Here is a 12,274-nt window from a genome sequence, read left to right as displayed (position 1 = left end):
ACACACTGGATTATATAGGAAACTAACATGTCAGGCTAAGGAGTTTTAAGCTAATTCTATGGGCATTAAAGTGTTATTGAGCATTTTTGAGTGTAAAAAATATCTATGGATTTTAGTGAAATATATGTTCAACACGAATCAGCAGTATTATGTGGCTTCCAAAGAGGCTAATGAAATCTGGCACTACATTAAAAGAGCTTTCAAAAGCAGGATGGTGATAATTGCCCTGTACTCTGCTCTCATCAGACCCATTTGGAGCAGTGTGTTCAGTTGTGGACATCATAGTTTAATATGGATATATGAATAAGAAATAGAAGCTTGGGGGAAAAGATAGGAAAAGTCAGTTTTGAAATTACTATGAAAAAACAGGCAAAAAGATCTCTCTTTTCCTCACTGATACTGAGATAGATAGAGGTATACATACATACACATACATACTTTTATTTATGGGATATGTTTATGTAGAACCATGAAGTGGTCCAATTATTGTAGATTTCAAGACAAGTAGCTTACATTTTCAATATCCTTTGACCAAAAAATGTTATTCTTTGGCATTATATATATACATACATATACATGTGTATATATAGAGAGAGAGAGAAATAAAGGAACAATTGAAAAAACTATGTTGTATAAATGTAATGGAATATTATTGTGCAGTAAGAAACTGCTGTAGTTGTTCAGTTGTTTTCAGTCATGCCTAACTCCGCGTGATCCTGGAGTAATTTGCCATTTCTTCTCCAGCTCATTTTACTACTGAAGAAACTGAAGCAAACAGGGATAAGTGACTTGCCCAGGTTCACACAACTAATAAGTATCTGAGGCCAGATTTGAACTCAGGAAGATGAGTCTACCTGACTCCAGCCCCGACACTCTACCCATTGTGCCATCTAGCTGTCCTTAAGAAATGACAAATAAAAAAAATAAAAATAAAAAAAAAAATGACAAATAGGAGGAATTCAGAGAAATATGGGAAGATTTGTAAAGACTGATGCAAAACTAGGTAAGTAGAATTAAACTTAAAATAATGACAATGAAACAGATCACTCAAAGGAAAATAAACTCTAAATATATCACTGAAAGGTAAAAGACTACTACAACAGAATATTATACACAGTGTCAGACAAGAACGCTCTTTTTGTCACCAGAGACAGTTCAATCTGGAGAAAGAGAGTGAAAGATGATGTCAAGGAATTCTGAGATGAAGAGAATGGGGGTGCAGAGAGAGTTCACTTGAATGCTCTCAATTTTTTTTTTCAGTGAAGTAAGAGGTAAGGTCCTCAGTTGAGAGAAGGGGAGAAAGAAATATGTAAAAATTAGAAAAGGCAAGAGGAGGTTTGGAATAGCTTCAGTAGGGAGTAAAACTGGGAAACAATTAGGAGAAAGTAAAAGGAGTAAGTTTCTGCAAGTAAGGGCCCAGTCGAGGTTTGATAACAGGAATTTATAATGTACCTAATAATGTATTTCATGTGAATCATTCTAAAAAATGTCACACTACTAGATTTAGAGATCATCACTGAAAATCACAAAATATCAGTGTTGGAAGAGATCTTGGGGACCACTTAATTAAACCTACAACTAAACAAGAGACTCTAGAAGTTGTTAATTGCTTGAAAATATCTAGTATGAAAGACTTATTACCTGAAGGCAGTCCACTAAACTTTCAGATAGCTTTTTAATTGCCAGGATTTTTTTCTTTAAATAATGTCTAAATTTGCCTCTTAGAGACTTCTGCTTATTATTACTAGTTTTGTATACCTATGCCTTTAGTCATTAACTAAAAATGTTAAATCAGCAGGTATAAAAATCAAGTTCATTGATTTGCAGATTTCTTTCTCCCTATCTCCCTATCCAGGAAAGTAGGGAACAGTTAACCTTCTGTTATGTACTTTGCTCTCATTTTCCAAATTCTTTCACAAGTCACTGACAGTAGCTCAGTAATTACAAATGTTAGTTCTTTTAGTACATTGCAATGTGGTTTGTCTGAACCTGGGTATCTGAAGTCTTCAAGGGCAATGAGGTTCTCTTAAGATAACCCTACTTATATCTTGGATTTCTTCCCCCTACCTATCTTGGGTGTTTCTACGCTCCTGTACCAAATTTTTGCTATGTCTCTCCTAGAACAAAGAAAATGTACCTTTGGTATAGAAAACTGGGGGGTGGGGGTGGGGGAGGAGGAGTTGAATAATTCTGCCATATAGAAGGCAGCTTCTAGAAATCTAGAAAAACTAAAAATCCTATTCTCCCTTTAAGCTTTTGCTTTTCCACAGAACTATTTGTGTGGGATCTGGCAATAGTAAAATGAATCATAATTACTCTCTGAGGATGACCCTTCAACCAACAGAAAAATAGTACGGTATAAACCAGAAACAGCTATTAATGGAAGTATTGTCACTAAGCAGAAACTGTAACTATTTTTGATATTTCAAAATTACTGTCTTGTATCTTTTTGTTTCTCTTGAGTTTCTCTATATTGGTCACCTTTCCTATATTCCTTTTATTTCTCTTCTCCTTTCCTATTTGTTTGGGAAAACACTGTTAACAAGCTTAAGTCAATATTCTCAGATCTAGCATATGCTCCCATAATCTGTTAAAGTCATACAGAACTAAAACAAAAGCTCATCAACATCAAGATCAATCACATCTACTGCTTCCTCCTAAACCTATAAGGAAACAACCCTGTTAAGAAGGAAAATGGTTTCATTCAGTAAGATTTATTGTCTTATCTCATTTATTTATCCAGGTCTGAAACTGTTATTTTTCATAATAGCGAACTGTGCAAAAAGTTTTTCTGATCTATGAAGATTCACATAAATTAAGGGTTATTGCTTTGAAAGGAAAAAAAACTTGTCATAAGAATCTTTTAAAATATTAAGTTTCAATTCTATGAAAATTTAAACATCATTTTCCTGGAACTCGTATGCTACTTGAAGGAAAGTTCATCAGCACTTTAGTCTGTTTTTATTACTTTTAAACTGAGAGTAAATGAAAACCAAGGTAAATTTTATTCTTTAGAAGCAGGCCTGACAAATCAGTTATACAGAAAAGGTGGCTTACATGATATGAAAGAAGTTTTAGAGTATACATTAACAGTTCGTTTTTTAAAAATACATTACAAACTTCTCTGCCCACACTGAACAGACTGTAGTAAATACAATATAATATTTTGTTGACTGTTCAGAGTCATCATATATAACCATTACTGTACTTCAATAAAATAGTTTCTCCAGTTATTGAGGTATCTGTAACAACAAGATAAGCGAAGGAACACGCATTATCTAAATAACTCACCTGATTTCTTTTAATCCCTCCCTCTGTATAACTTGAAGAATTTCTTTATGGCTCATGGGTGTATTGGGATATTTCTCCAGGACCTGGGGGGGGGAAACATGTAATAATAAATTATTTCTCAATTATATTTCTGTTCAATATAAACTGAAGAATTTTGTACCAACAAGTATGTTTGTTGGACTAAAAAGGAAAATCAAGGATGATAAATGATCTTTTAGTATCTTTCCTCATTCAATATCAAACACAACAAAATATGGTATAGAAGGCAAAAGTAGAAACCCAACTGTTCGTTTGAATTTAAAAACAAAAACAAAAATCAGTGAATTCCAAACTAAGAAAATGTAAGAGGAAAAAAAAAATTCCAGTGATCATGGTGCCTGGCACACAGCAAATGCCTACTGAATTGAAAATCAATATCCTATCCAATTATAACTTTTCTCTGGTTAGAAATTCAACCAAGCCTTAGCAAATATCATGTCTTCCAAACCTATTAAAAAGTCAAGAATCCTTTAAAACCATCAATGAAAGCAAATATAATTCAATAAACTGAATAATCTAGATTAATATGGATAATATATATCACAATATAAATCTGTCCTAGTGGACTTCCTCACCACTAAGATAAAATTTAAATATCAAAATAAATCAAAATTAGAAAAAGAAAATTAAGAAAGCACTCTCCAGAGCCCAGGTTCTTAACTCTGTGTGTGTGTGTGTGTGTGTGTGTGTGTGTGTGTGTGTGTGATGGACACCATCCTCCCCATCCCCAATCTTGTGAAGCCCACAGATCCCTTCTCAGACTGTTTTTAAATGCATAATAAATTATAGTGTTACAAAGAAAATCAATTATATTTAAATGTAGTTGTCCATGTTTTGATCCAAATCATTGATATAAAAAGGTTAACTCTTCTAGGACCAAGCACAAATTCTTGGATCACCCCAACTGGAGAGGGGCTTTCCAGGTTCAGTTTAATTTTGCTCAGCATACATTTATTAGGCACTGGAGATACAATAATGAAAAACAGCCTCTACCCTCAAGATGCTTACACTCTAGGGTGGGACAAAATATGCAAATAAATGAATCAACAAGAAATCATTTGACAAAGGAAAGAGCAATAAAAACTAGAACATCATTGAACTAATGAATGCTAAAGCAGACTGTAAAGGTACAAAAAATAGTCATCAATAATAGTCTGATATCAAAGATAACACTGAACTCTTCTTTGGAGCTGGCCATTCAAATCGTACTAGATCCACCAAGCTGTAGCATCACTTTGACCATGTGTCTCCATCTTTTCCATGATAACTGCATGACATATTTGTCACATGTTTGGCTAAAAAGAGAGGTAAATTACATCTACCATCCTATCAAAAACAGAAAATTACTCTAGCATGACTTGTTGATGATGAAATCAAATAGGCTCTTTGTCTTTTCTGGATTTTCACTAACCACCCTTTGAGTACTCTCTGCAGGCTCTTTCCCATTCTCCACAATGATGAGATTTCCTGAATCAGAGACATTATTATTTTGTCTTCTTGCCCACTGCCCAAGACAAGTATCAATTTCCAATTCTACTAGCAAAATATGAGCACTTCTGTTTCTCTCCATTCTATAAGGAGAATTTTTGCCACTTTTAATTTTTTTTGGACAATCAGATGAATACTTCAGTTTTTACCAGTGCAATTCTCCTGGTTCATGCTACCTAGCTAGAAAACAAAGGATACCATGATTTTAAAAGAATCATAACTGCATGTAATTGACTGAAAGAAGAAAGGAAAGAGATATGAATTTGAGTAGGTTATAACACATGACCAATAATGGTAACATACAAGAATTAAGGTAAAATTTATTTTTAAATGGTTTTATAGTAATAAGAGTAAAAGATACCTTAGATAATTGTGACTTAAAATGAAATAAGCTAGTGACATAGCAAAAAAGGAAATAGTGACTGAAGTATAGCAAAGTATACCCAAAAATATTAAAAGAACCTGAGGAACACCTTAAGCATGTTAAAATTTCAAAGAAACTGGAATCAGTCAGTCAAGAATCACAGTACTGAGGAACAGCTAAGTGGCACAGTGGATAGAGCACCAGTCCCGCAGTTAGGAGGACCTGAGTTCAAATCCAGCCTTAGACACTTACTGGCTATATGACCCTAGGCACTTAACCCCAATATCCTCACACACACAAAAAAAGAATTATAATATTTAGAGAGTGCAAATGAATTTTTTTCGGTGTGAATACCTACCCTAATGAACTCATAGAATCCCAAAGTCATTTTGTGAAGTTATACTTTCTCTCCTTTGCCCTAAGTTTACTTCTAAGCCATTAAGGGGTACATTCTGATTCTAGGATTCTGGATCCAATGAACATATCTGAACTCCCCTTATATGTCCTGCTGCATTTTTGAAATGTCCATCATCTTCTCTCTCTTTCCTGTCTTTCCTCATAATGCAAACTTTCCTTGACTTACTTCAGTCATTCTTTTCATTGTTCCATTGCCATTATATCTGATTACCAAAACTATACACAATTCCAAGTACAAATTCACCAACATATGATATAACAGTAAGCTAATATTATCTTTTTGTTTCCTGTGCTCTTTTAATGATACCCTGCCTTACAGCCTTTACGAATACAGCAGGACTTTAAAGAGATGTCTTCAGTGAGTACTGTAAAGACTAATATGTCCTTCCTCTGGACTCATTTTAAATTTAGCACTTTTTTTTCTTTCTTCTGGCTCACCTTCACAGACTCACTAATATGCTAGACTGTTTCCAAGTTACCAAAACTGATGAGGCGAGATTAATCCTATTTTCAGATCTCCTAGAAAATCAGGCTGTTATTAAAGATGTTACTGCTGATAGTTTCTGTGATAAAATAAAGCACAAAACCCTTGTACCCCTGTCTTATCCCCAGTGTTATCTTGGTTCTTTATGCACCACCACTATCAATGAGGAAAAAAAGATTCTCCTACAAAGATGCTGCCACTGGCTTCACTGTTTTGTGTCCCCCATTTCTTTCCTTCAAAACTTTAAACTTGCAACAAAAGCCTGAAAGTAGAATTATGACAATATAGGCACTCCTGCAAAACATTATTCTTTATAAAATTCAACCAGAGAAGTGTGGTTAATGGAATTTAAGCATTCATAAACTTCATGCTGGACTTGTGTTACAGTTGAAAAGGAATATCTGGGAATAAACTGAAATAGCAAAAGATGGCATTGGCTGGGGCGGGGGCAGAATGGCTGGGAACCAGCTGAACTCTCCCAACATTCTTCTCCAAACAACTTTAAAATGATACCTCAGATGAAATTCTGGAGTGACAGAGCCAAGAAAAGGTAACAGGGAGACACTGTTCCAGCCTAAGACAACTTAGGAGGTCCACAGAAAATGTCGGCAACACTGGGGTGAGTGCAAGCCCAGACGGTGGCAAAAACACCAACAGTGGATGCTGGAGAACAGCAACAGCAGCAGCTCTGGGAGCTCTCAGCCCAGAGATGGTAAGGGGGTCAGACAACTGGTCAGAAAGAAATTAAAGGAGACCCTTTGCTGGTACTTGGGTGCAGTTGGCACTGATTGACAAGTCTATTGCCTATTAGCAGTCACAGTTAAAGGACCGAGAGGAGCATGTTATCAGTCACAGGGGAGCAAGGGACCTAGTCGTAGCTGGAAGGCCAAAAGGAGCAGTACTAGGCAGCTGCAGGGGACCAAGGGCCTTCCCTGGGTAAAGAACAGATCACAGACAAGGCGAGTGGTGACTACCCCTCTCCCAGGATAATACCATGTCAGAAGCATCAAAAACTTGCAGACTCCCCAAACTAGCTCTGAAAACAGTAGCACAAAAAATCCTGAAGCCTGGCACAGTACCTCTCCACGCCCAGTGAGCAGAGCCCAACTTTAACATAAAGTTCAAAGTGAAGAAACAGGCTGGGGAAATGAGCAAACAACAACAAAGAACTTGACCATAGAAAGCGAATACAGAGGCAGGGAAGACCAAAACATAAACCCAGGAGAAGACAACAATGTGAAAAAAGCTACAAGCAAAGCCTCAAAGAAAGAAAAAGGGTGTACTGAGTAAGTGCTAGTTAATTCTGTAAATTCAGAAGAGGCCAGAATAACTAAATGTATTAACAATCCTTATCTATATCATGATTTGTATCCTGGAATCTCCTTTTATGCTCTATAAACAGTGAAGACTAGCCATATATCATATATCAACATAATAAGCACAATAAACTACCAAAGACAGAGCAGAAGAAAATACTGCTGAAAGAAAGATACTGCTAGGAAAGTCCTAAGTGAAAGAAGTCCTTCCTCCAGTGCCTACAGGAGGCCTGACCTACTCTTGCCACTGGACTCAGATGACTCAGGAGGAGAGAGTGGGACTAATGACTTTGGACAGCTCTGCCTCACTTAAATCATATTCACTTGCAACTTAAGACATCACCAAGCTGATGTCATTGGCCCTCTTTGAGAATGAAAGAGGGACAAAAACAGCTGCAGGGTGGGTGAAGGAAGAGAACACAATGTGTATACCTGCACGCACATGCACACACACACACCCACACATACCCTAAAGCATGGTGCAGGGCACATGACTTTTAAAATGAACTGAAGTAAATATAAAATGAGTTCTACATGACCTTCAACAATTAACATATTAACAACTAGTTTAGAAATGAAACCAAATGCTATGTAATTATAATGACCACGCTTGGCCCAGAAAAAAAGATCAGAACATGTACCTTCCTTCCAGAGATAGAAACTATGGGCATAGTACAGTGCATATATTGTCAAACCTGGCTGATTTCAGAACTTAGCTGATATTTCTCCTCTTTTATTCTCTGTTACATGGGTTAGAATGGTATGTAGGAAAGGTGGAGAAGAATATATTTAGAAATTAAAGTTATGTCTAAAATTATTTTATGTTATGGTGGAGAAGAATATATTTAGAAATTACAGTTATGTCTAAAAACAGTATTAGTTTTAAAAAAAAGAACAATGAATTTACATGTGCAATCTTTGATATTTTGATAAGAAAAAGTTTTGATGAGTAGCTTTTGTATAAAATTTGCATGTCTGGGTCATTTAAAGAATACAGATTTGTTAACATGGTGTGACAGAGAGTGCTTAATTTGGCAACAGAAAAACTGGGTTTAAATCCAAACAGCTACTTACTACCTGGGAGTGACCTTGAGAAAACAGCTTAACCTCTCTGGGCCCCAGCTTTGGCATTTGTAAAATTAAAGAGTGATGGACCAGATCTCCAGGTCCTTTCTAGTTCTGAATCTATGAACCTATTTGATCCTGTAACTGTTAGAGGTCATTATGTCTGTATTGTATCTTGTTTTTGTCTGGTTAGCAGTAACAAAACTTTAAAGTTTTACCCAGATGATACATTTGGGATGACTGCACTAGTCTTCCTTCTAAAAGACTCACCAGAGAAAGACAGAAATAATTCTTTTTGGTAGCCATCACAGCCCATAAACAACCTTCAAAGGAAAAATTATTATTCAGTTGGTAAAAACACTGCTTTTATTTTAGATAGTTGACAGGTTACAATCATGAAAGTAACATTGGTACCAAAATAAGCAGGTACCATTACATGGTACTAACCCATTTTGATATCCAATCTCAAAACATTGTTTCTGTGAACTACTAAAATCTTAAAGCACTAAACAAACCTGAGACCTTGTCACCACCACTATCACCCATACTGGAAAGTTTGATCAGTAGTATCACGTGTACTACATGCACCAAGAGATTAAACATGTAAGGTTCCCAAAATGTAATCTCAGGGAAATAGATTCCATAGAGAGACAATAACAGTCTCGCTGGAATGGTCCCATCAATAAATCAGCCAACCAGTATGCATTAAGTATCTGCTAAGTGCCAGATGCTATGCTAGGTGATAGGGATGGGGGGGAGGGGGGGGAGCCTGGAAGACAGTCTCTGTTCTTAAGAACTTATTTTCAATTGTAGGAATGACATATGCATAAAATAAACATATAGAGAAAATACAAAATAAGTACAAAATAAGTAAACATAATGTTGCTAGAGAGGGAAGTCACTAGCAGTTGACAGGATTTAGAATGACTTCATAAAGAATGATGTGGTACCTAAGCTAAGTCTGGAAAGAACATACTCTATTAGGCAAAAGAGAGGAAATAATAAGCATTCAGAGTGATAAGGATGATCAGTGCAAAGGGACAGAAACGAAAGATGAAATATCATGTATAAGGAGGAGAAAGAAAGGCAATTCTATGGGAGGGTAATACATATTAGGACTAGAACGACAGGTTGAATGTAGAAATTCTTAATGTAGGGTCCGTGTCCTTTTTTATACAAAATATTTTAATAACTGTCAAATATAATTGGTTACTTTTGTAATTCCACCCATTTAAAAACATTTTGAGAAAGAATCCATAGCCTTTACCAGAAAGCCACAGGAGTTTCAGGACCCCAGCCTAATGGACATAAAATGCTAGAATCGCTAAAACCATTTCTCTATAGTGATACAAAAGGACATCTTATATCAAACGCTCTAAAGACAAATTTAAAGGCATCTGATTTCAGTTATTCAAGAATGTAGAAAATACATAGTTCATTGGCAAACATGCTACGGCACAATATGGCTGTTCAAAGAACACCATGTGGTAGAAACAGTATTCAAGAGAACATCTAACAGCAGACAATGAGTCAAGAATAGAAATGGAGTGTGACTTCTTGGGGTGGGGGGTGGCAGAGAAGGTCTATAGTTTCATAATTGGATCGTTGTAGTGAAAAATCATCCATAGCACATCATACCTATCAGATTGGCTAACACGAGAGAAAAGAAAACTGGGACTGTTGGTGGAGTTATGAACTGGTCCAATCACTCTCAAGAACAATCTAGAACTATGCCCAAAGGGCTATAAAAACTGTGACCCAATAATACCACTACTAGGTCTGTATCCCCCCAAAAAGTGGAAAGGACCTGTTTTCTTTAAAAATATATATATTTATAGTAGCTCTTTTTGTGATGATAAAGAAATGGACATTGAGGGGATGCCCATCAATTGGGGAATGGCTGAACAAGTAGTGGCATATGATCAGGATGGAATTCTATGGTGCTATAAAAAATGACAAGCAGGACAGTTTCAGAAAAATGTGGAAAATTTAAAAGAACTCATGCAAAACGAAGGGAGAAGAACCAGAACATTGTACACAATGACAGCAATATTATATAAGGCTGATCAACTACAAAAGACTTAGCTATTCTGATCTAGACAATGATCCAAGACAATTCCAAAGGACCCATGATGAAGACTACTATCCACCTCCAGAGGGAAATGATGAACTCTGAATGCAGATTGAAGCATACTTTTTTAAACTTATTTTTCTTGTTTCTTTTTTCAACCTAGCTAATATGGAAATATGTTTTGTATGACTTCATATGTATAATCAATATCAAATTACTTAACTAATGGGTGGGACAAGAAGGAGAGAATTTAAAACTCAAAATTTTGGAACTCAAATTTTAGAAAATGAATGATAAAAATTTTTACATATAATTGGAAAATATTTAATAAAATAAATAAAAATAAATTGGAAAAAAATTAAAAATAAATTAAAAAAAAGAGTTACTTACAGACATCATACCAGACTTAAATTCTAATAGTCTGGTTCTACCACACTAACTAGCTTTCCAAACTTGAACAACCAACACTTTTACCTTCTCTGAACTTATGAAGAATGGGTTTCTTTGTAGAGGTGGGGGGCCATGGGGTGCAGAAAAAACTGTATATAAGAAACTTTTATGTGATGGTTAGTTTTGCTGAATTGTTTTTTTCCTTTTTTTTTTTGCTTTGTTTTTGTTTTGGTGAGGCAATCGAGGTTAAGTGACTTGCCCAATATCACACAGCTAGGAATTGTCAAGTGTCTAAGGCTGGATTTGAACTCGGGTCCTCCTGACTCCAGGGCCGGTTCTCTATCCACTGTGCCACCTAGCCACCCCTTTTCCCTCTTTTTTATTCTCTTACAAGAGATGTTTCTCTGGGAGAAAGCAAGAGAAGAGGCTGAGGAGGTGAGGAAGGCAGAAAGGTCAGAGAAGGAAATAAATATTGAGAAATAAAAAGATAATAAAATTTCTTTTTTTTTTTAAATGAAGAAACTGGGCTCAGTTTAAAATTTTATGACTGATACTGGTGTTAGAAAGAAATGGCTAAAAAGTAAATCAAGAAAAGTCAATCCCTTCTCCATTTTTTATTCTCTGCCAAGAGGTAGGCAATTGGGGGCAGCTTGGTGGCGTAGTGGATAGAGCACCGGCTCTGATGTCAGGAGGACCTGAGTTCAAATCCAGCCTCTGACCAAACAGTTGACCCGTGCTAGCTGTGTGACCTTGGGCAAGTCACTTCACCCCGACTGCCTCACTTTAAAAAAAAAAAAAAAAAGGTACGCAATCAACAAAGCCCAGAAAAATCAAGTCAAAGAAAAAGCCATAACATTTAGCTAAGGGATTACTTATAAACATAAGAGAGCAGTGTCTCTAGAAAAGGGGGAATCACAACTACATCCCAAAAGGCTGATATATGAATTGGAGGTAGGAAAGTGGAGATTAACTTTTTGATGCTGTGAATTAACAAATCATCTTCAATATCCCTTCCAGTCTTTAGATAAATGAACAATTATCACCTGATTTGACTTGACACATCACTATGTTCTTAAAAAACAAACTTCCTGAGAATAATACGCCTCAGAACTCTGTCTTTGGTCCTTTATTGTTCTTGCTAAATGTTTAATTCTCTTAAGGATTCAATGACCAAATAGTTCTCTATTCCTAAGTTAAACTCCTTAATTAAAAAAAAAAAATCATCTACAAATTACCAAATATGAAAATACCAAATCTAGGCCCAATATTTACTAATTTACATTTATTATGGTGATCTCTAATATTCTCTCTCTACTCTTCTATCATTAGCCCCCTATAGGTATGGTATT

General features: G+C 35.8%; 1 protein-coding gene across 3 annotated transcripts in view; it reads right to left on the bottom strand.

Annotated features, from left to right (window-relative positions):
- ASXL2 (ASXL transcriptional regulator 2) overlaps window positions 1-12,274 on the bottom strand; it is a 167,064-nt gene that overhangs the window by 99,009 nt on the left and 55,781 nt on the right. For all 3 annotated transcript variants that reach the window (XM_027850306.1, XM_027850307.1, XM_027850308.1), the window contains exons 2-3: window positions 3,292-3,374; window positions 1,876-1,878 (exon numbers count right to left, since the gene is read on the bottom strand). In XM_027850306.1, the coding sequence (XP_027706107.1) occupies window positions 1,876-1,878; window positions 3,292-3,374 (86 nt within the window). The remainder of the gene's footprint in view (window positions 1-1,875; window positions 1,879-3,291; window positions 3,375-12,274) is intronic.

This window comes from Vombatus ursinus, unplaced genomic scaffold (assembly GCF_900497805.2).
Source record: "Vombatus ursinus unplaced genomic scaffold, bare-nosed wombat genome assembly UNPS02009062.1, whole genome shotgun sequence".
In the NCBI taxonomy this organism is placed as follows: domain Eukaryota; kingdom Metazoa; phylum Chordata; class Mammalia; order Diprotodontia; family Vombatidae; genus Vombatus; species Vombatus ursinus.
Note: the sequence above shows the minus strand (reverse complement) of the source record. Positions and strands in the feature narration are given on the sequence as shown.